We start from the raw sequence: 24,385 nt of genomic DNA, 5'->3' as shown, positions 1-24,385 counted from the left end.
GTAGAAATGTCATCAAACAAATCCTGAAGGTCCTGACAGAGATTTTCCCAACCAACTTTGCACCGGCAGCACCATCAAACAGCTCCACCCGGGCTTGAGTCACGGCTTTGAGAGCAGCACACCCAAACTCCAGCTTGGATGGGACAGGGAGACATTTCCCAAGCCTTTCATTTCACTTCTGCCATGGTGGGCCCTTCGGAGATCAATCAGCTCCGAGCTCCAGATGCCTGAGGGAAGAAAAGTGATCCCTGTGGGAACCATATGGTGACACCAGCTCGGTGTCACTTTGCCTCCTCGCTTCCAGCTGCCCAGGCTTTTGAGCTCTCCAACCTCCAAAGCCTCTGGGAGGGTTTTGTTTCCAAGTCCTTTTTGTTTCCAAATCCTTTAAAAGCTTCCTGTGCCTCCGGGTGACGGGTCCAAATCCATCAGCCAGCACTCCCGGCTCCCACCTCCCACCTGACTGCAAGGGCAGGGAAAGGGAAGAGGATGGGAAATGCAGCCAGAATGGCTGGAATATCTTTTAGGATCACCCAGTGCTTGCAATAAATGTAAAGAGCAGCTGAGAGAATGGATTAAAAACATTCCAGCGGGTCCTTGGAGACCACGTGTCCATGGACGGATGGACACGAACACTCTGCTCCACACACAACAACTCTGCAGGTGTTGGGCAGAAGGGCTACAGAGCACCCTGGACTTATGGAAAATCCCATTATTTAGCACCAGGGGAGATAAACAAATGCTTCCCAAAGTTAAAAGGGTCTTTTTTAGTGGTTCTGCTTGTTCTCCTGCAGATTAGTGCTTGAAGAACTGCCTCAGTTTTACGGTGGCCACCGCTGCACTCCGGGGACATCTTCATCTCCACGGGGCTCCTGCAGGGAAAACTCCATCATCCCGGAGTGCATTCCCACCCCGGGGCTGGCTTTAAGTGCCTTTTCTTCCTTTCCTCTTCCAAACTGGGCTGAAATGGGAAGAGTGAACCCCCCCTGCATCGTGACAGACGAGCCTGGAACAGCTTCATGCCAAGAGAAATCACTCCAGGAAGGAACCTTCATTCTCCCAGCCAGGCCCACACGGCCCAGTTTTCCAGCCCTTTCCCATCATGGATCCCATCTGCTTTCTCACACCACAATTTGGCTGCTCCCCAGACCCTTCCTCAACACTCTTTGATTGGACATCCCTTCCCCAGGCACAGGGGTTGCAACAAAGGGAGCTGCACTTCTCCCTGGAGAAGCCAAAATTCCTTATTAACTTAAATATCATCCTATGGGATATATAAATCTTTCATCTGTCTATGTTATATATAGATATATATCTGAAAAAAAAATATATATATTTATGTATATATGGAAATGCCACCCTGAGATGAAACACATCCACTTGTGTGACTGCCCCTATGTCACAGAGCAATAAATATTTCCAGTCCTCCATTCCACTCTCTTTTCCCTGGAAAATTCCAGACAATAAGCCAGCAGATGGGAAGGTTTTAGTGGGAGTATGATACAGCAAAGAAAGGGTTTGATAAGATGAAATATAACCCTCACACTCGCTGGGAAGTTCAGTCCAAGGACATTGGAAAAGGAGAGAGAAAAAGGAGGGAAAAGAGGGGAAAAAAGGGGAAAAGAGGGAAAAAGGGGGGGAAAGGGACAGAAAAAAAGGGAAAAAGGGGGGAAAAGGGGAAAAAAGGGGGGAAAAAGGGGAAAGAGGAAGGGGGGAAAAGGGGAAAGGGGGGGAAGAGGGGGAGAAGAGGGGAAAAGGGGCGAGAAGAGGGGGAAAAAGGGGGAGAAAAGAGGTGAAAAAGGGGAAAAGGGGGGAAAAGAGGAGAAAAAGAGGGAGAAAAAGGGGGAGAAAAAGGGAGGGAAAGGGGGGAAAGGGGAAGGAAATAAAATAAAATAAGATAAAATTTTATCATTTTCCAAGGTCCTTTTTTTCTCACTGCCAGGAATCAGTTTGACTCCTTCACCTTCGGACCCGAGTAAATGAATCCATGAATTCCTTTAAAAGTTATCAAAGAGCCAGAGGGGAGAAGAATTTCTGGGAAAAAAAAGAAAGGAAACACATGAAATAAAACTGGAAAGGGCAAGAAAAGAAACAGGGCAACAAGGGGCTAAAAAGGGGAAAAAAGGGGGGAAAGGGGGGAAAAATGGAAAATAGGGGGAAAAGGAAAAAAGGGGAGAGAAAAAGGGGGAAAAGGGGAAAAAAGGGAGGGGAGAAAAAGGTTTCAACAGCCTCCCAGGTTTTTGGTGATGAAGTTTTGAAGGAAACACCGAGTTTTTAAGTTGTCCTCTGGGAAAACACAGTGTAAAGCTCCGGGATTGTCAGCAGGGAAGTTACCTTTCCACATTCCCGCCCAGACTGAGGGATGTTGTTTTATTGCTCCAAATTCTCAGGGCACAAAACACACACCCCCCCCCCCCCCAGGGATTTGGGGCAGTCAGAGGAGAGATGATTCCTGGAACTTTGGGAAAATAATTCCCTGGGAGCCTCCAGAGGTGGAGATGTAAGTGGGAAACAGCACAGATTTTCTTTAGAGCAGAAGGGATGCCCCAGGAGGGACAGGAACTGTGACCCTCATTTTCAGGTCAGTGTGGATGTAACCAATAATTCATATGTAAATGATATACAATATAATAATACAAAATATATATATAATTAAATATAATATATAGCGTGCATATATAAAATTATTTGTATTTATATATAAATTTGCTCCAATAACTCAAATATCACTGTAATGGTCCCCAGAGCAGAGCACCTCCTGCACAACCCACAGGCCACAGTTCATTCTTCACCACAAACACATTTTCTAACAAATAATAATAAAAAGTGTGTATTTTAGCTTTACAAACGGGAAGGGTGAGGGAGGACACCCTTTGCCAGGAGCTTCCTCTGGTGGTGCCACCCCTGCCTGAGCTGACCCTTCCCAAATTCCCACCCGTTTCCATAAACCACGCCCTGATACAATTCCTGCCAGTCCCAAAGGTGCCCTCAGCACCTCAGCTGGTTCAAACTGGGTGACAGTGCCCTCACCACAAACCCCAACTGGACCCCAGACTGGCCAGTTTGGCGGAAGCATCAGGAACCCAGTGCCGGGTTTCTACCAAAGCCCCTCTCCAGAACATCAGCCCCTCGCCACGTGCCACCACTGCGGGGCTGGAGATCCTCCAGGACCCCAAAACCACGGGAACAGCACCCAAAACACCAGTGCCTGATGGAATATATAACGTAGCACCAAGGAGGCACTCACAGAATCGTGGAATGGGTTGGGTTGGAAGCTTCAAGCTCATCTCATTCCAACCCCCTGCCATGGGCAGGGACATCTCCCACTGCCCCAGGTTGCAATGGCTCCAAACCTTTGAGTTGGCCTACGGGGAACAATTCCTGAAGGAGATGAAAACCATTCATGGAATGGTTGGGTTGGAAGGGACCTTCAAGACCATTTAGCTCCCAGCCCCTGCCATGGGGAGGGACACCTTCCACTAGACCAGGTTGCTCAGAACCCTCATATTCCGAAAAATTTGCTTTTCTGCATTGATTTGACTATTTGAATTGTTTGTTTGAATGGACTTTATTTCCCTGTTGGTGGAAATAATGATGGTAAACAGCCTTCTAAATATTATAAAATGTTCTCTTGTTCCAGTAAACACCCCCCCAGTGAGTGATTGCTGAGCACGCCACGAATCCTGCCCTGTTAGACTGCAAACTGCACAGCTGCTGCCTGCAGCTCCCCGGGAAGGCCACAGATCCCTGGGGGATGCTGTGGATCATCGTCTCCCCACTCCTGTTGTCCCTGTGCAATGGGATCCTGGGCAATTCCGGGTGCCAGCTGGTGTGAGCTGCAAACTGGGCTATTGCCCGTCGTCCCTGGTGTGCCAGGGATGTTGCTGGGAGGGACTGGGAGAGCCCCGTTCTCCGAGCTCCTGCTGGGCAGCTCCACACAGAATTGCAGTGTTATTTTCTACTGTCAGGCAGAAATGTCTTTTTAGTTGTGATTATGTTCTACACCCGTGGAATAAAGGCTAGTGGGAGGTGTCCCTGCCCATGAGATGGGCTTTGAGGTCCCTTCCAACCCAAACCACTCTGGGATCCCATGATTTTTTTTCCAAGGGAGGTGGAATTCCTCCAGAACCATCCCTGCAGTCTGTTAACAAGCCCAGCAGTTCTGTAGCCAGGTTTAAATTGAATAATGTGTAGTATTGTAATGCAAAGCATCCAGCAGCTCCATAAATCCCTGATAAAGGAGTGCCTGTCAGGACTGTGGGACACATCCCAGTTCAGCACCCTGGGAAACCTTTAGGATGATTCTACTGCTGTCAAACACAGTTAGACCTGAGAGAGTCAGATAAAATTCAATTTTTAGTATATTTTCTTTGACTTTTTCATCTTGGATTAGCTCTTTAAAATTTTACCAGTAAACCTTAGAAACATGGAATGATTTGGGTTGGGAGGGACCTCAAAGCTCATCCAGTTCCACCCCCTGCCACGGGCAGGGACACCTCCCACTGTCCCAGGTCCAACCTGGCCTTGGACACTTCCAGGTCATGGTAGGATTATGCTTTCCTTGCATGCTGAGAACATGTTCTCAATTATGAAGTTCCCATTTAGCCTCAGAAGATCAAAGGTATTCAATATATTGAATATCCAAATATATGCAGACAAGTGTTGTAAATGAACCAATCTCAATCTGAGCCAGTCAGTTAAAACACTGGATTTAAAAGGCTGAGAAATTCCCATTTTAGGGATGCTGTGTGCCACTGGAGTTATGCAGGGACGGAATAAAAATAAGGATATTTGTTTAAAAACTACATTACTTTGTAATTAAGGTCTAGAATCACAGGGGTGAGGTGAGTTTTGTGCTGGAGGCATCTCTGGCTGCCAGGAAGTGACTTGAAATTTGGGCTTCAAATATTTCCACCACCTTCTTTTTGGGAGAAGGCTGATACAGGAGGGACTGGACACAACAATTACCACACAACAGTTACCACAGCACCCCCCAAAAAAAGCCCAACAGCTCTTTCACAGAGTTCCCAGGAAGGGCAAAGCGTCCCAAATTCCTGCTTTGCTCTTCCTACTCCTTCCCATGGAAATCAAGGCTATTTTTGTAACCATCACCTGTCCAGTGTGGATTTCCAGCTTCTCTTCTTTTGGATTATCCCCAGAGGAAAAGGTTTCTATAAAACAGGACACTCCCATCCAACCCCCACATCCACCAAAGCCATGAAAATACAGCCAGAGAACTTCAATCCCACCACCCCCACCCTGCCTTCAGCCCCGCCAGGACAACCCTGACTGTGCTCTTCCATGCGGGAATAACGCTCCAGAGATGCAAAAATCCAAACATCTGGACCTTCCCATGCACAGTGGGGGAAGACAGTGCAAAGAGAAGTGACTTTTTGGTGTCCAGCAGCAAGGCAAGATCTCTGGATTTGATGTGTCCCCCCCCCCCGAGGACCTTCTTCCCATCACAAAAGAATAAACCCACTCCCAATCTCCTCCCCAGCGGGTAGAGCACTCTGAGGGCTGCAGAAATCCTCGAGGGATGATGCCAACGGAATAACTGCATCAGCAGGAGCACTTACCCTTGAAGGGCTTTCTCTCCAAACCAATCTCCCTTCCCCAGGGTGCGGAGGAAGACGGGATCTTCACTGGGGGAGTCTTCCCGAGTGACGTTCACCTGCGGAAAAGCCAAAAGGATTTAGGAAAACTGGGGTTGACAAAGGGTCGTTCAGAGAGGAATTCGCCAGCTCCCAGATCTCTGGGCTGGGTCTCCTCTGGGAATTGTTCCCCGGGGTCCTGCACTCTACCCTTGGCATCACCAACCAACCATCTGGGGGAATGAACAGTTATTTCCCACCAAGGTACCTCCTGCTCTTGGAAAAACCCACCACTTTGGGGGTTTGAATGTTTTTCACTCAGAACACAAGAGCTGGCTGCACAAGCACAGGCAGCAGCAGAAAGAGGCTCCAAAATGTTGGGGTGGCTCAGTCAGGCACACAGCTCAGGTTCCCGTTGGATTTGCTCCCCAGCATTCCTCGAGCTCCTGAGCTCTCACCTCAGGGAAAGGTGGCATAAAAATCAGAACCAAAGTGAAACAGTTTGGGGGCTGCAGGATGAAAGGTGCCCCCACTTCTTTGGGCTCCCAAATTCAGGGAAGGGATGACTCCGGTTGGAGCAAAAATCAAGGCTTTTCATTGAAGTTTAAAGGAATTGACCATCTTATTTTTAATTCTTTTTTATTTAGCAGTGAAAGAGAAGAGCAGGTATTGCTGATGGAAAGCAAACTGTCTCCCTGCTGTAAACCCACGGCCAGGGCATGGTGGGAGTCACCTCTCCCAGCTCTAAATCGAGTTGTGCAGCCTCTGTCTGTGGTCAGTGGACAGGGGCAGGCATTCCCAAAGCCCATCTTGTCCCAGATTTCATTGGGATGAGCCCCTCTCTGCAGGTACCTCACCTATAGGGGAAGATCTCTCATCTGCTCCTCCTTTGCAGACCTTTTAATCAGAGCTTTTGCACATGGAAGTTCCCAAAGGCAAAATGTGGGATGTCAGACACGTCCTTTTGGATTTGGAGACATTCCAGTGTAATTCCACCATGAAATTCCCAATTGTGCCCTGCACCTTCTCCCGCCTCCTTAAAGGGTGGCCAAACCAAAGCAGTGGGTTTGAGTCATTAATGCCCCATCCAAGAGCATGGGAATGTGGGATGGCTGAGCCAGGAACATCCCTGGACACACAAAGGGAACTTTAATGCAGATTTCAGCTCTTTCTCCATGACTTGCACGGATCCCAAGCAGTGAGTGTGGAGGGATTTCTGTGTGGCTCACAGCTCTGAGCCCTTTGAACAGCCACTGCTCCAGTGAAGGACCCGCCTGACCCAGCACTAAACTGGTGCCACACCGTGGCTTTTAATGGGAAAATGGTGGGAAATGGCACAGCATGGCACACTCTGCCTCTGCATCAAGGCAAGGCACTGCACAAGCAGAAGGGATTGAGCCATTTCCATTCAACAGATTCCTGCACTCAAAGTGTTCTGAACCCACTTCTGATTTCCACTCACTTGGACTCCAGGAAACCCACTCAAATAAATGAACTAAAGTAGTTCAGGAATGGGGTCAAGTGGGGTGAATGGAGCTGACAGAGAAAAAGAGGAGAGATCTGGCTCCTGAAAGAACCATCAAGGGAGGATTGGGCTGTGAGATAACAGAGCAGAAATCATTCTGAGTGTTTCTGAGGAGTGCTGGGCTCAAAAATGCAAAAAATCTCCTTGCTCACTTCAGCCTGGAGAAGAGAAGGGTCTGGGGAGACCTTAGGGCAGAATTCCAGTACCTAAAGGTACAAGGGAGCTGGAGAGGGACTTGGGACAAGGGATGGGGGGACAGGACAAGGGGGAATGGCTTCCCACTGCCAGAGGGCAGGGAGAGATGGGATATTGGGAAGGAATTGTTCCCTGGGAGGGTGGGGAGGCCCTGGCACAGGTTGCCCAGAGAAGCTGTGGCTGCCCCTGGATCCCTGGAAGTGTCCAAGGCCAGGTTGGACGGGGCTTGGAGCAACCTGGGCTGGTGGGAGGTGTCCCTGCCCATGGCAGGGGTGGAACAGGGTGGGCTTTAAGGTCCCTTCCAACCCCAACCATGCTGGGATTCCATGACTGCCAGGAAGGGATGGGATCCACCTGACCAAGTGAGGCAAAAGCCTGGTTTCCAACAGACTGACCAACATGGCTTCAAACCCTCCACATGGGAAGGAGATGCACCATTAAAAAAGGGCAAAAAAAAGGATATTCTGGGAGAAGAGGAAATATTATTTCTCAGTGGAGGGAAGCGAAAGGGCATCAGACCTTCAGTTTGGATTTCAGGCCATGATTATCTTCCTTTCAGAAACTTATCCATGACATTGTTATTCATCTGAAAAGACCTTTTTTTTTTCTCCTTCTGATGAAGAACTGGCTCCCAGAAACAGAGAGTGGAAGATGATGGGAAAAAACTTGGGAGACAGCTCCACACCCCCACTCTTCCTCCACGGATGCCATGGGGTTTGCCCTCCCCTCAAGGACACGTGGTTGGTGCCAACATCAGCTCCAGGGAGCAGGAGGCTGGGCCTGGCCTAATTCCAAGCACATTTATCCATTTGTGTTTCCTTGCCATGTATCATCTCATCTGCAGTGGGAAATCACTGTGTATTCCCGAGAACATCTCCATCCTGCTCCGTGGAAAGAAGCCCAGTGTTTCTCAAGTGGAACAGTATTAGGCCAACTAAAAAAATAGTAGAATTTGTTGAAGGTAAGAAAAAAAACCCTTGTACAAAATCCCATCAGGATTTTAGGGGAAAAGAGGCCAAAAATCCCATTTTCCCTGTGAGCAGCGGAACAGAAACTTAGACCTTCTTCCTTCCCCCAGGAGAGAGCTCAGACGTCCCTGGCTTCCCATTATTTAATTTGGGGAAGCTGAGAAGGGGTAGCCATGGGAATGAAGTCTGGAAGTCAGCCTTGTAAGAGGGATTCTTAGCTGAGTATTGCAGGGTATAGTGGCAATAAAAAACGGAGGTTTTTTGCTCATTTACTGAGAGACTCAACTACTGTTTTCGACCCCAAAGTGTTCCCTGGGAGCAAACCAGCAGCAGATTGATTTTTCTCCCCTTCAGGCTGCTCTTCTCTGCTGGTACAGTGCCAGAAGTTTAATTAAATGTCAAGTGTTGCCACATTTGTGCCCAGGGGAGGGGAGGGAGAGGCTGGGGCTGAGTTTTGGGAGCAGGGCAGCCCCAGCAGCCCTGCAGGGTGTGAGCTCACCTTTCCTTTGCTGATGATGAAGAAGGTGTCCCCTCGAGCTCCTTGTCTGATGATGTACTCTCCACTTTCATAGTGTGTCTGTAAAGGAAGAAAAAAACCAGATGAAGACGAGCAAACCCGAGCAGAGCCTGTTTTCCAGGGGATCCTTGGGCAGTTCTGCGGGATAAAATCACCCCACACCAATTTTCTCCCAGCCCGATACTGGCTGGGACTTAAAGACTGTCCTGTGTCAAGGGATGGAAGGATTAAATTGCAACAGTTTCTGGCTTGCCCATTTTTCCTCAGGCTGTGCCAGTGCCAGCTTTTGCCCAGATGAATTATCCTCACAGCCTAAATCCATTTTTAGCACGTCGACAGGACAGAGGAATTTTCATAAGGGAATACAGGACATGAGCTAAACTGCAATAATGTGTCTGTTGTAACAATAATTCTTTTTCTTCTCTTTTTTTTCTTGTGGTTTTGCTGGTTTCCCAGCTTTGCTAGCAAGGGCTTTATTCAACAAACAATTTCTTTCTCTTCTCCTGTTATTACAGTAGTTTAATCTGCCTTTTTTATTGCCTTATTGCGTGGAATATTCCTTGCTAAATCCATGTCACAGCTTATCAACACTTCCGTCTCGATAGGACACCTCCACCCCATCCCAGCAGAGGTAATTTGCATTTCTACATCACCAAAAAACCCCAAAGCCAACATTTCCTGCTATTTTTTTCCCAGTATTTTTTAAATAAAGACTCAACATTCATATCCAGGCCCCCCCAAACCCTCTGGCTCAGGTGCTGTTTGAAGCAGCAGCAAAGACCATCAGGTCTTCTAATCCCAAAGAATGTAAAAACAGGGATGATTTGAGAGGAATTCATTCAAATCCTTGAATTTGGATAAGCTTGAGATGTTTTCTTTCAAGGGTATTGTGTTTATTTACTGTGTTTATTTATGTATCTTTACACCCAACCTTTTTGGTGCCACTTCCAGACTGACAGGAGGATCCCACAGGAAAATAAACAGGCAGAGGCTCATGGAAAAGCAATGGGAGAAAACAACCCTGGTTTGGGAGCATTGGGCACACGGGGATATTAATGAAAAGGAAAAAAGTTAAATGTAAAATATATAAAAAAATAAAATATTAAAAATAGAAAAATTTATTAGAAATAGAAAAATATATTAAAAATTAAAAATATATTAAAAATAAAAAATATATTTAAAAATCTAAAAAATATCTGAGTGAACCATAATACAGAATGAATTAGGTGAGTTCATTAAAATACATCTAGTTAGGCAGCAACCTAAACAAAAAAATATGGGTAAACAAAAGCAGCAGCTTAGTAATTAATAATCCTCAGATTCTCCAGAAGATCAATAAATTAAAAAAAAAACAACTAAAAAAAACCAACCAAAAACCCCCCAAAACAAACAAACAAAAAACCAACCCCCCCCCAAAAAACCAAAAAACAACAACAGCAACAAACAAAAACAAAAACCAAAAAACCAAAACCAAATAACAAAAAAACAAAAACAACAAAAAAGAATAATAATAATAATAATAAAAAAGTTCTCTACCAGAACCACAAACCCTGAATATTATCATGGCACTTCAAATAAGGAGACAGCAGATTGTGGGTCAGGAAGTCTAATTTGTGGGTTGCCCTGACCCTGAACAGACTCCACTGGATCTAAAAATTGCTCTTTTTTTTCCTCTTTTCGTGTGCCAGAATGAAAAGAGGAAAAAAAATCCTGGAGGAGCCCCTGGACAGGAACTCAGAGAGTTTTCCTTGTTACATGGGGTGTTTCTGGAGAGCAGATTTGAGGATGGACATTTCTGAGCATCCAGGATGAGACTCCCTGAAAGGGCCTGATTTTAGGAGGTGTTGGGATCAGATCCTCTCAAGTGGAATTTTGTAGGCGCCCAAAGATCTAATGACTGCAAACATTATTATGTATATTCTCATGAGTCCTCCCAAAGGCCTGACCACCCTTTCCAGGGAGAAATTCCTCCTCCTGGCCAACCTGAGCCTCCCCTGGCACAGCTGGAGGCCGTTCCCTCTCCTCCTGTCCCTTGTTCCCTGGCAGCAGAGCCCGACCCCTCCCTGGCTCTTTTCAAAATACACTGGTCAAAGAATTCCCAGAAAGCCTTTAAAATAAGTCATAAAGATTCCCCTCCCACCTTTGTAGTCACAAAGGAATTAAAAAAGTTAGGTAGCTACTTTAACACGCCAGAGTTGGGCTTAGAACTTGAATCTTTTTGGGTTTAGACTTTTTACAGAATAACTGAGGCTGGAAAAGACTTGCAAGGTCATCAAATCCAGCCTGTGCCCGATGCCCACCTTGTCCCCCAGCCCAGAGCACTGAGTGCCACGGCCAGGCCTTCCTGGGACACCTCCAGGGACCACAGCACTGAGTTTCCCCCTGGAGGAAAGGACTCTGGAGGGAACACTGCATTTCCCCCCAAAGGCCAGGGAGGAAAAGCTGGTTTATTTGCTCAGATTTCACTCAAGCCAAAGCATCCCGTGGTTTTCTGGGCACACTTCTTCAGAAACAGCTCCTTCAGGCCACGACAAAATTAAAGCAAAACACAGAAATTAATTCCTGGCTGGAAGAGCTGAGCAAACTGTATTAACTAATCTTCCATTTCCTTCTTTCCCAGTGGAAAACAGCAGAAATCCAGGGTAAAAATGGAACTCAAATGGAGAAAACCCAACGGAGGCTGCAGAAATACAGGTCCCAGTTTGGCAGCAAAGTCTGGGCAAGGCAGAGTTCAAGGGAACAGCCACGATAAAGCCAAGGAATAACTGCTGGGAACGCTCAGCGAGCCACAAATGTATATTTTATAAGCTTTGGCAAATAAAGGCTCAGCATCAATGAATTATAAATGCCACAAAATTTAGAGTATTTGTCATGCTAACCGGGTTGTTGTTTCATAAAGTAACTTTTGTAAATGTTCAGGCCCTTCAGGTGCTTCTCTCCAGGCTCAGAGCTGCTTTATCACCCAAGAACAATCCCTGCCACCCCATTTTCCTAGGGAATAAAACACTTCCCCAGTCTACACCAGTAAGGGGTTGCCTCTTCTGCAATGGGGGCTGTGGGGACGCAGAAAGCAAGCCAAGCTTGCAACCCAAATGCAGAGGATAAATCAGAGGTTTAAGTGCTCCAAGAAGAGCTTTCTTCTCAAGAAAATAAGCAATTAAATAAAAATAAGTGATAAAAAAAGTGGTTTGGTTTTTCTGCTTTTTTTGGGTGGGACACGTCTGAAATTAAACACTGAAGGTTTTCTTAGGGCTTTAGCTCTTTCATTAATATTTATGGATTGGGTTTCATTATCTGACCTATAAATGGTCATGCAACATTAGGAAGGCTGGAGAGAATGGGTTTAAACAGTGTTTTTGTTGGATTAGGGGGTCAATATGTGGTTTATGGATAGAATGGAAGAACAGGATGTAAAATAACTTCTGGGCTGGACCTGTAAAACCAGCATGAAAACTAGCAGGGAATCCATCTACAACATCCATGGGACACACAGAAATCTGGGAATCCACCAGTCCAAGCTCCATATTAATTGTTACCATCACTGCAAATCATCATTTCCCCTTAGATATAAATCAAGCCCTTTACCAAACCCAAACCAAACCCTAAACCAGGCCAGTTTCTGTGCCAGAGGCAGATTTTAATCCCATGTCTAAACAGGTTAAAATCAACCTGACCATAGAGAGAAGCTGGAATCCTTCCCAAAACAGCATTTCCAACCTCAATGAACACGAGGGAAGCTCTTCCTCCCTTTTAAGTTCCTCCTGTGTGGCCCATCATGGAGGTCCCTGTTTGTCCACTAAGAGCAGCTTCTATAAAAACATGTGTTGCCAGTTTTACTTAAAAACATGAAAAACTCCCAGTGGTAAGAGAGAAAAAGTTCTTCCTCGGCAGGTTTGATGGGGTAAGACACGGACGAGTCTCCAGGACCTGCTCAAGGTATCCCACAGAAGCAGCAGCAGGGGTGCAGAGCACCTCATGGTCCAGATCATGCCCTAAAAAAGGCCAATATCCTGCTTTATGGAATCCCTCATCCCACCCAGAATGCCACAGTGCCACCTCAGCCTTGAGTGGAAAAAACACCCCATGGAATAAAGTTCTCTTAAGGAGTGATGGTCTCCAGGCTGGAGACCAACCCAAGAGTCAAACTCCACAAAACCTCATTTTTCCACCAGCTGGGTGCCTCTGGCTGCTGTGTTTATCCCGAGAATACTTGGGAAAAGGCGGGAAATGGTGTGTTTGGAATGCTACGTAACCCAAAGGTCACCTGAGGGGAGCAGAGACACAAAGGTGGCCTTGAAATCGAGGAGTTTGACTCCCTGGAGCCAGTTTTACACCACATTAACCAGAGGGCTTGATGCCAGTGCTCCCTGTCTAACCCACCCCAGCCAGGGGGTATTGAAATAAAAATGAAAATAATCTCAACATGTTATTTTGCTGCTGGTGCTCTAAAAAATGTCCACAGAACCCCCAGTAAAACTCCAAACAGCAGCAGCTTTCAAAAGACTTATTTTCCCCGTTCTTGCTGCCTTAACCATCCCTTCGAGGCTGCAGTGCTAAGAAAATAAAATGCAAAAATATGTTTATTTGCTGAAAAATGCTGCAAACCCAAGTAGGTTATTACTGGTCTTCTGTACTGAATTCCTTGGGAATCATGTGGATTTTCTTCCCTGCTTTTATCATGTGTTTCACTCTCAGGGATTATCCAAAAATGCTGCTCCTTCAAACAGACAAAGCATGATCCTGTTGTGCTCTTCTCCTTAATTATCCCAAATTTTTGACACTCAGGACATGTCAATATCCAAACAGCAGCTTCATTGGAGCTCAACAAGTGGGAGGTTAAAATATGAGGGAGCTGCAGGGCTGAGGGGAAGTGAGGGTTAACTATATAACTATAACCTTAATTATCCATAATGATAATTATGGAGCACAGAGATGGGAAAGCAGATGAGGAAGGCGACCAGGGCCTGAAGACAGATGAGAAGGAAGATGGAGGGAGACTATTTACAGGGTCTGGAGTGCCAGGACAAGGGGGAATGGCTTCCCACTGCCAGAGGGCAGGGACAGATGGGATATTGGGAAGGAATTTTCAGCTGTGAGGGTGGGGAGGCCCTGGCACAGGTTGCCCAGAGAAGCCGTGGCTGCCCCTGGATCCCTGGAAGTGTTCAAGGCCAGGTTGGAGCAACCTGGGCTAGTGGAAGGTGTCCCTGCCCATGGCAGGGAGTGGAATGAGATGGGCTTTAGGGTCCAAGCTGTGTAACACTTACAGGAGACTCTCTCCCTGTTAAATCCTTCTGGGAAATATTTTTTCTGGTTCACTGTGGCTTCTTAATGGACTGTGAGGGCACTGAGGAAACAGCTCAGCTCCTGGACAGTCTGGGTGTCCTCTCCAGTTCTGGTCCTTCTGAGCTTCCAGTTCCAGCCAAACCATCCCCTGACCAGCCGGGGTCTCAGTGCCCCCAAAGGGAACATTCCCACGGGGACATTCCCATCCTGCTTACGGAGTGACACAAACCAGAGAGTCCCAGAACAGGGCTGGAAGGGACCCTTAAAGATCAAGTGCAACTCCCTGCTCAGAGAACAACCACCCAAAACTAAACTCCACGACCTAAAACTAAAAAGTTCTGCAATGAGGAGCATCTTCCTCCCCCCACAGGGTGAATTTATCCCTCCTCGACTGAGGCTGCACCGTGTTATACCAAGATATAACCCCTGTTTCTGAGTACTTGGGGCAGGTGAAAGGAGTACAAAAGGGTGTGTGAGGGCAGGCCCAGAGGTGCCTTCAGCAATTATTTCACTGAAGCAAAAGGAAGTGCAGCCTACACCTGATCCACGGGGTGCAAACTGGGACAGATTAACCCCCAGTGCCACAGCAGTGCCCTGCTGCTCCCGAAGCACAAAGATGGCACAAATGCTCCTAGCTGGAAGTTCTTTGGTTAAATGATAGCTTTAATTTCCTGGTTGTTTGTTTTGGGAGTTGGCAGCCCTGTTCCATGGGTCTGAATGTGCCTGGGCTGTGCTGAGAGGATGATGGGATGATGGGTATCCTCCTGCTCTTCCTTTTCCTCAAAAACTACTCCCACTTCAGTGTCCCAAAGGCATTATAAAGATCCACAGATTGAGCTGGGACCGCTTCACTCCCAGGAGCTGCTCCCATGACAAGGCGAGAAAGGTGATGGAAATAATGTTATAAAAGCGGAAGTTGTGGAAGAGAGAAAACCCACATACTCTGATTGGAGTGAAAGACCATCTCCAAACTGCGATTTTTCCAACCTCTGGCAACTCCAGAACTGCTAGTCCTGAAGCAGAGGCTGAATTTTCACCGGGAATTCAAGACTTTTGCACTGACCTGTCAATAAGGACACGGGAACAGAGAGCAGAGAGGGTGTGGAGTGTCCTCCCTGGGGCTACTCCAGAGCTGTCTGGACACACTCCTGTGCCCTGTGCTCTGGGTTGGCCCTGCTGGAGCAGGGAGGTGGCACCAGATCCCCACTGTGGTCCCTCCTCCAGCCTGACCCATCCTGGGCTTCTGTAAGGATCTAAAAAAGCAGGATGCAGTTTTCTGCCTTCTTGCTAAAGAAACTTCCTGCTTTCATTCCCTCTAAAAGCCAACACAAGGCTTTGGAAGCCACCTTTGGACTCTCACTCCATCCCCACTGTTGCTGTAACAGCCTGACAACTGTTTTTGGAGGGCAACCAGGCCTCCCAACCCTCCAGGAGCTGCCAGGCCACCCCCCTCAGCTGTTCCTTCTCTGCAGGGCTGAGACAAACATCTGTTTCTCTGGCTCTGCCTCCAAAACCGAGCTGTAAAACACTGTCAGCAGCTGGCACAGGGGCCACCACCCCCTGACCCTGAGCCTGCCCCTGTCCCTGCTGTCCCCCCGGGGCAGGGACAGCTCCCCGAGTGGGGGCACAGAGGGCAGAGGTCCAGGAGATGCCCAGCTGGTGCCTGCAGGATGTTTCCTTTTGTAGAAGAAGTTGTAGGAAGAGAGCAGAGGCTCCAACGTGCTGATTTTTGGAGGAGCAGCCACTGAGAGAAGGTTTTTCATCCCCACACACAACAAAAATGGATGGGAAAGGGTAAGAGGAGACAAATTAGATGGCAGAGGGTGAGAGGGATGAGTTTTCTTGGAGAAAGAGCACATGGAAAGATGCTCAGAGGATGAGGGGATGAGGAGGAAGCTCATCCCTGTCACCACACGTTTCTTTGGCCTGACAAGAGGCCACCAGAAGAGATGTCAGTGGGGCAGAGCTTTATTTCCTTCAGTGCAAAGGAACAGGAAACGAGAAATAAAAGCAGACCAACGGGCAGGATGAGAAGAAACAGGACTTTCAGGAGGCTGAGAAGTGGAAGATGCTGGAAAAACTGGGAAGTTCAAAGAGGTACAGTGGGGCTGAGGAGGGTAAAAGGTGAAGGGAGAACTTCAGGAGGGGCAGTTGAAGGGTTGGGAAAGCTGAGAGATGATAGAGGGGGTGAGAGCAGCACGTTGGGGCAGAGGGAGGGGAAACAGGAGAGGAGCTTTAACAACAGGGCTTTCCAGAGGGATGAGACAGGAATTGATACGGAAAAAAAATAGAATTTATTGCCATGAGAGATAATGAAAGACTAATTAGCCAGGTGAAAGGTGATAGTGGTATTTGGTCACAGATAAAGTCAGGAACTGGGCTGGAAAACCCACAAAGCTTGGTTTGCTAATTAAAATAATAACAGATTCACAGCTAATCAATGTGGAGAATTGTAATTACAAAAAGGATACCCAGGCAACGGGGTGGAATTCATTCATCTGACTGAAAATTAGCAAACAGTAAGATAAGCAAAATAAAAATACTTCTTTTTTTTTTTTTAAATTTATAGAGCGAGTTGCACAGGGTTGATGCTGATGCTGTGAAGGGAATAAATAAAATCATAAATAAAACCATAAATAAAATCATAAATAAAACAATAAATAAAATCATAAATAAAATCATAAATAAAATCATAAATAAAATGAAGTTGCCAATTGAAAATGGGAGAAAAAAGTTGGCCAGTCACATACATTTTGAGCACAAGCTTCTGCAGGATTGAAATCTCTCCCTGAACCAGCCCATTCCTGTGACATTCCCAGCCCACCTGGACCATGAACACCTTGGAAAATGGAGGAAATACAACCAGGAGCGGCCTCACACCCTGGCACTGCAGCAGTTCCCCAGTTCTTGGAATGGCAAAAATGAAACTGGAAGGAAACAAATCAGCACATTTGATTTGTTCCATGTATTTTTCTTAATTTCCTCCAAATTTTGTGTGCTTATTCAGAGAAGTTATTTGCATTGCCACAAGGATCCAAACTAGTTTCATAATCTATCATGAGGAACAGAAAAAAACCCCCCATATTAATTGAATATATTAATTGAATATATTCAGCCACTCTTCAAGCAACCTGTGATTAAATATATTTTCTTTTGGGGTCTCAACCAAAGAGGAGACTCCACGTTTCCATATACAAATGCACTTCAAATTATCACTAAAAACCACCTTTCTGGGAAGCAAAACCATGACCGACAGTTGACTTGGCCAATCTCTGCAGAGTTTTACTGCAACAGGTAATTTTTCAGGTTCAAACACCAAAATTCACCAGTTGCTCCCAGTTTGGCAACATCTTGAGGGGCCTTGCAGGTGACAACCCCTCCTGGTTTTTGCAGCACCACATGGAATAAACATTCCCACAGCTCATACTCCCCTTTATATCCCCCTGGATTTGGGCTGTTGCCACAAAATATTCCCCTTTCCCCTCGATTTCTCTCCTTAACTGCACAAAAGGTGGGAAAAAAGCAGAGTTTTGTCAACTCAGCCTCGACTCCCAGTGTGCCAACAAACGCCCTGGATGACAAGGAATGGTGGGAGTGAATCCCACTGGCACAACCAAGACCAAATGTTTGCCTGGAAAATATTAGAGCAGCAAGAGAACTTTTACTCTCAGTGTGCACTTAAATGGGAAAACCCAAAATCTGTATTATTTTAAACAGCAATAACAACTTTTCCTAATGGAAATAGGAGTTGCCTCGAGCCCCTCACCCGGCTTGCAACTGTCTCCTTGACAACAGAACCGGGAAAGTTGGGATAAAAATTCTGGTTTGCAACAGAAATGCAAAATAACCTCCCCCAAGCAGAGAAATCAGTATTTTTTACTGTTCATTGACACTTAACTACTGTTAAAACAGGCTCGTGCAGCTCCAAGGGGTGACCCTGCAGCAGCAACATCTCTCCTGGAGTGACCACATTTATAAATATTGGACTGGATACATCTATTTTTGTGCCTTAAAGAAGATTTTTCTGCGGATATCTTAATATCAGCCCTGAAAAGAGACCCGGATGATGCCCTGGTTGAGGCCACCACCCTTTCCCATGCAGTGATATCCTGAGTTTTCCCAGCAATGAGCTATTTTTTCCCCACCTGTCTCCAAATGACCGGCTATTTTCATTTTATGTTCACTTTGAGATCCTTAAAACCTTATTTTTCAGCACAAGTGTCACGCTGAGCAGAGGAAGAGCACCTGAAACACTCAGATCCCCGGCAGGAGATCCCTTCTTGCCTGTTTGCCACGACTTTCAGACAACAGACTTGGTTGCCTTCTTGCCCACAATGGGTCTGACTGCAGGTAAATCACCTTTAAAAAGGTTTTCAGAAGAAGGGCTGATGTCTGCCGTCCCTTCACACCTCCCTCAGAACTCCCCCCTTGTTTAAATGAGAATTTTCTCATTTTTTACATGAAAATGGCCACACTGGCAAGGAAGGGCTGACTATTTTCAGTAGCAATGAAGGAGTGGCCTGAGCTGACCTTCAACAAACCTCTAAATCCCACCTGGAGTTCTCAGTGGGCACGTTCTTACTCCAGGACCAGGCTTTGCCAACGCCTTTCCAAACCCCTCATGAGTGAGGGAGGGGAAGCAACCAAGGAGAGGATCAAACTGTGTCATTCCCAATTCCTCATGCTCTGTTTTCCTTAGGATATGGGTCAGGCCAGCAATTCCTGTTGCCCAAAATAGATATTAGGCTGCTTAAAATTGTACCAAAGGACGTGAACTGAACTTGGCTTTGAGATCAGAAAGAACAGGGTTTTTTTGAATTCTTGGAGAAACAAACATTTTCTGATCCAAATCTGCATTTTAGAGGCTGATTTCCCTTCTGTGTTTGATTGCTGTACATTTTGATCAGGAGGTTTCCCTGCTGAAAGCCCACACCTGGATTTCATTCCCAATATCCATCCCCAGTGCCGAAGGGTTGAGTTGTACAAGTGGTGGCCTCGGGGACAATGTTTTGAGATGATGTTCTACTGCTGCAGGGGCTGAAGCTTTGGACCCAAAAACCTGTGGGTGATCCCCAAAGGCAGCCAGAAACCCCCAGAATGGGTTGGGTTGGAAGGGACCATGGGCAGGGACACCTCCCACCAGCCCAGGTTGCTCCAAGCCCCGTCCAACCTGGCCTTGGACACTCCCAGGGATGGGGAATAGGAGCAGTCCCACGCTCTCCTTTCCATAAGCCCTGCTCAGTTCAAGTGAGAGGCAGAAGTTCCAACCTGTGCTCGACTCCCTGGAAGCTCTGAAGGTCAGGAACACATTTTTCGTGGTTGGAAGGAGTTGGAAGGGACCCCGCAGGGTCATGGAGTCCAACTCCTGGCCCTACAAACGACCCAAATCCATCAATCCTCAGGAACACAAATCTAAGACCCAACCTCCCTTTTTCTAACGCAACAACCCATTCACAGTCCAACCAAAAAGCTTCTCCAGCAGAACAACATCCCTTTTCCACAGAAAAGGAGGATGGGAGGGGGGTGTAGCTCTGCCCAAGCTCAGTCCTGGGGGCTGATCCATGGATTGTGGCAGCAGGGAGCCCTGCAATCCCCCCCGTGCCCCCTCCCCAGCCCCACCTGGCAGACAGGACCCGACCCCTACAGCAGGGAGGAATCCCACTTTGGGAAGCTGCACAGGGAATTCCCTGCTAAGAAGGACAGGAAGCGACGAGGTGTTAAAAAGGTAAATAAGAAAACACCCCAGCAATGTCCCTTTGTGAGCAGGATGGAAATCAGGCCAGCTCCATTTTCCCACATCAGTGATTCCATTTCTGAGGCGCTTCTCCCTCCCTGCCCTGGTTCTATTTTCCCATATCCAGTGCCTACTATCTCATGGATTAAGGGTGAAATGGCTCTGTGCTATCATCAGCACAACTCTCAATTACTGTTATTCAAACTCACCCACTGCAAACACCACACTGAGGGTGGCAAAGCAGGAGTTGGCTCAAATACATCCCCAGGACCTGTAATTGGATGTTTAATATGCAGGGAGTGGGAGCAGGTTCCTTTCCCAAGGAAAATAAACTCCCTAAAAAGAGAAACACTTGAGAAATGTCTTGAGAAGCCACCGAGGCTTGGGAAGGGAGGAGGATCTCCCCATCCCAATGTTTGATCTCTGCCCAGCACAAAGCTGGGCCTTAACAACTGGGCCCATTGCTGGAGGGGCTCCAGCTGCTGCAGGAGGACTCCCAGCTCCATGTCCCCAGCATTCCCAGCTTGGTGGCCATTCCAGGTGTCTCTCCACGACCACACTGACTGTTGTCTTCATTTTTTTCCCTAATTAATCCCTTGCTCCTGAGGACCTGCAACCCAGCCTTGTCCCAAATACCAGCAGGTGTCACTGTGGGCAATGCTATGGGAGACACCAGCGGAAAAAAGTCTGGATCAAAGGGAAAACACCCATCAAGTTAATGGATATTTGGGTTTTTCCTGAATATAGTAGCTAATTCCATTTTTTTTTTTTGCTTTTACAGATAAAATTGGATTGTCTGCAGCTCACAGATAAAAGGAGCTTTGTTGGAAACAATTCATTTCTTCAGGGTTGGAGACTGGAAATCACTGAGTGTTTTCAAGTAAGCACAAGGTTGGCTTTGGTTTCTTTGGTTCACTGCCACCAAAATTAGCTGTTATATGTATATAACTAGGGATAGGTGGGTGGGAATTTGGGAAATGGTTGGTAAAGCCAAGTCCCAGAAGGAGATGCAGACACACACCCTCTCCTTCCGGGCTTCCCCTGAAGGACCCAGCACAGCCCCGAGCACAAAGCAGGTACCTCAGCCATCCCATAAATCCATCCCATAAATCATTGGGTGGCTGGGAATGCCCAGCTTTTCAGAAAAGCTCCTTTTGAACTCTGACACCAAGCCCTGGAGATGCTCCATGCAAAGCAGGCCCCTTGTCCTGAGCTTCCCACTGCAGGAGAACCAGGAGCGTTGCAGCTTTCACAGCTGTGGTTATTGATCTTAAAATCAGTAGTCCAAGCATTATTTTTACATTATTATAAGCAATAATATTATATTATTATCAAAAAGGACCATTTGCTCCATGAACCTGTGCCCTTCCCATCATGTTGGAGCAGGATGGTGCCAGATGCTGCTGACACACCACAAATGGACTTTCCAAAGAGTATTTCTTACACCTGACTAAGATTTTTCTAATTCAGTTTTAAACTTGCTGGGGTGGAAGGGAAATCTTTTGGTGCAGAGGCACTGCCCATGTCCCAAGGACATTGAGCTGAGTGAGCTGAGCCCCCTCCACCACAGGGAAACCCACCCAGTGCACAGATTGTAACCATCTTTTGGCCTGAATTGAACATGTTCTATTTGCTCTGCAACCACCAACCCTGTCAGCAAGCAAAAGCTGAAAATAAATTCATGGAAAATCAGATTCCAGGGCTGCTGCAAAGCCTCTTAAAACTGGGAACAGCAAATGAATGGTTGTGGGGAAATTCAGGACATGGCTGGATCAGGGAAGAGAAGAGTCCTTGGACCTCCTGAGCTGCACCCAGTGACCTCTCTGTTGTCCCAGGTGCTATAAAAAACCCCACATATCCATCTTGTGTTTCTAACAGTCTGCAAATCTGCCAGTGCAAATAATAAACTGTGGATTTACTGAAATCCTTTCTTTCCGTATCTGTGAAACCCTGGAAAATATCTAAGATGATCAACAACAAAAAGAAAACCAAACATGTATTTTGCTCCTTTCTTTCAGAGCTGTGACAGACTGGCTGAAGAATCCGATTAAAGAGCATAAAAATATCTTCCAGATAGGGCAGAGCTGGGTTTAATCCAGCAAACATTTAAACCCAAACACCTGCATAACCCTGGCAAGTGTGGCAGCTTTAAAACTCACCACCTTATCAGTGAAAAGCTTTAACATCCACCCCCAAAAATAATAAAAACAAACTAATAAAAGGAAATAGTGAAGGAAGCAGCATTTTGGGAAGGTTTTCTCCTGTCCTGCTGAACTGGCCCACGAGGAGGATTTGCCACGTGTCCTGCTGGTGACCATGTCACTGCTGGAGTGGCTTTTCCTGCCCGCTGAGAGGGTTGGTGAGGAGGGAGGGAGGCCTGAGGGAGGGAGACAGAGCCAGGAGCTGGAAAGGATGATGCTACTTGAGAGGCAGCTGAAAAACAGGGAACAAAAGTCTCTTGGAGGTTTGGGTTGGAAGGGACCTAAAAACCATCTCGTCCCACCCCCTGCCATGGGCAGGGACACCTCCCACTAGCCCAGGTTGCTCCAGCCTGGCCTTGGACACTTCCAGGGATCCAGGGGCAGCCACAGCTTCTCTGGGCAACCTGTGCCAGGGCCTCCCCACCCTCACAGGGAACAATTCCTTCCCAATATCCCATCTAATCCTGTCCTCTGGCAGTGGGAATTTTATCATTCCCTGTGTCCTGTCCCTCCATCCCTTGTCCCCAGTCCCTCTCCAGCTCTCCTGGAGCCCCTTTAGGCCCTGCAAGGGGCTCTCAGCTCTCCCTGGATCCTTCTCTTCTCCAGGTGAACCCCCCAGCTCTCCCAGCCTGGCTCCAGAGCAGAGGGGCTCCAGCCCTTGGAGCATCTCCATGGCCTCCTGGATTCACTCCAGCAGCTCCACATCCTGGACTTCTGAGGCTTCCCAGCAGCTACAGCTTCTGGTGGCTCCACAATGCACAGCAAGTCACTGTGCTGCACTAGAAGCTGAGAAAATCTCTCTTTAAAACCCTAAACTCCCACCCTTCTGAGCATCCTTTGGGATTCTTGTGGAGATTTCCATTAATCCACGTGCTTCAGAAGCTGGAGGAGATGGAATTCTCCAGCTGGGATGCTCAGACCCAGCTTCAGGGGATTTGACAATATGCACTGGAAAGAAAACCAACAAGCCAGATCCTGTGTTCAGGATTTTGGAAATAAGCCCAGAGAAAAGGGTGGGGGGACTTCTGACAGCAAATTAAATAATAACACTTCCCCTGTCTCCAGAGGAATCCAGCTCCCCGTGGAAAGCCTCAGGAAAAAGATCCCTCTGAAGCCACTGGGATTTTCAGCCTAAATGGAAGCTACTTCTTGAGAGATTTCAAAATTCAGTTCATCCGCCTCAGTTAAAAACAGAACATTGTCCCCTTCCTGAGAAGTGGATTTGGCAGAAGCCAAAGGCTCCTCGTGGCAGCCAAACACCCAACAGGGCCAGCCAGGAGAAGACCTGAAGCTGTTCCACGTGCTGAGGGGGTGGAACTCCAGGAAATGGCTTCCCATGTGTTCATTAGAGGGATTTTATGGGGAAAAAAAGAGGGTTTGATATTAAGTCAAATGGCAAGAAATGGCAATAGAGATTTTCTCCCTCTCTGCTCCTGCAGTGCTGTGCCCAGTCCTGGGATGTGGAGCTGCTGGAGTGAATCCAGGAGGCCATGGAGATGCTCCAAGGGCTGGAGCCCCTCAGCTCTGGAGCCAGGCTGGGAGAGCTGGGGGGGCTCACCTGGAGAAGAGAAGGCTCCAGGGAGAGCTGAGAGCCCCTCCCAGGGCCTAAAGGGGCTCCAGGAGAGCTGGAGAGGGACTGGGGACAAGGGATGGAGGGACAGGACACAGGGAATGGCTTCCCACTGCCAGAGGGCAGGGATAGGTGGGATATGGGAAGAAATAACATGCATTTTTTCAGTAGGATGGAAGAATTAAATTGCTTATTCAGCTTGGTTGCAAATTCTGATTGTAACAGACAACTTGTCCTCTCATCCTTCAAGTCCCTTTCAAATGAAGTAACAGCCTCAAACCCAAACAAAAGGTTATGTTCCAGTCAGCCTGAACCATTCCCCCAGTGGAATTTTGAGTTTACTTAGAAGGGACTTCACCAGGCAATGATTTTTTAAGGATTTCTTCCCTCCCTGCATGAAGAGCTCGGGATCTCCTGGTTGGTCTTGCTCTGAGCCCATAAGCTCAGAGACCCCACAAATCATCCCACAAAGTTTTTCTCCACCAAACCAAGCCTCTAAAACTTATTGTTAGAGACCTATTAACTCCTGCTGGGAATTAACCCTGCTCCTTTGCCAGCCCTGCAGAAGAAGATCAGGATGGCCATGTTCCTGACAAGGCTCTGCAGGGACCAGGGAATGCTGAACTCCTTTCTTGTGAGGACACAAGCAGGAGCTCATTTGTAATTGCCTTTAAGTGGTCAGTGCCCACATTAAGGAAAATCAAAAGGAAAACTCATCTCCAAGCAACACCTTTTATCCCAATCCAAGTGCTGCAGCAGCTTCTGCATCCAAGTCCTTCCCTGGACTCCTGCACTGCAGTT

General features: G+C 47.2%; 1 protein-coding gene across 1 annotated transcript in view; it reads right to left on the bottom strand.

Annotated features, from left to right (window-relative positions):
* The window catches only part of LOC120323607 (cGMP-dependent protein kinase 1-like), a gene marked incomplete at its 5' end in the record, with an annotated part of 182,001 nt that overhangs the window by 58,416 nt on the left and 99,200 nt on the right, over nucleotides 1-24,385 (bottom strand). The window contains 2 exons of the mRNA XM_039383081.1: nucleotides 5,577-5,671; nucleotides 8,779-8,856. Coding sequence (XP_039239015.1) covers nucleotides 5,577-5,671; nucleotides 8,779-8,856 — 173 coding nt within the window. The remainder of the gene's footprint in view (nucleotides 1-5,576; nucleotides 5,672-8,778; nucleotides 8,857-24,385) is intronic.

Source organism: Pipra filicauda, unplaced genomic scaffold (genome assembly GCF_003945595.2).
Source record: "Pipra filicauda isolate LSUMZ 115617 unplaced genomic scaffold, ASM394559v2 scaffold29_size4552773_pilon, whole genome shotgun sequence".
Taxonomy (NCBI): domain Eukaryota; kingdom Metazoa; phylum Chordata; class Aves; order Passeriformes; family Pipridae; genus Pipra; species Pipra filicauda.
This window is presented reverse-complemented; position numbering and strand designations above follow the sequence as displayed.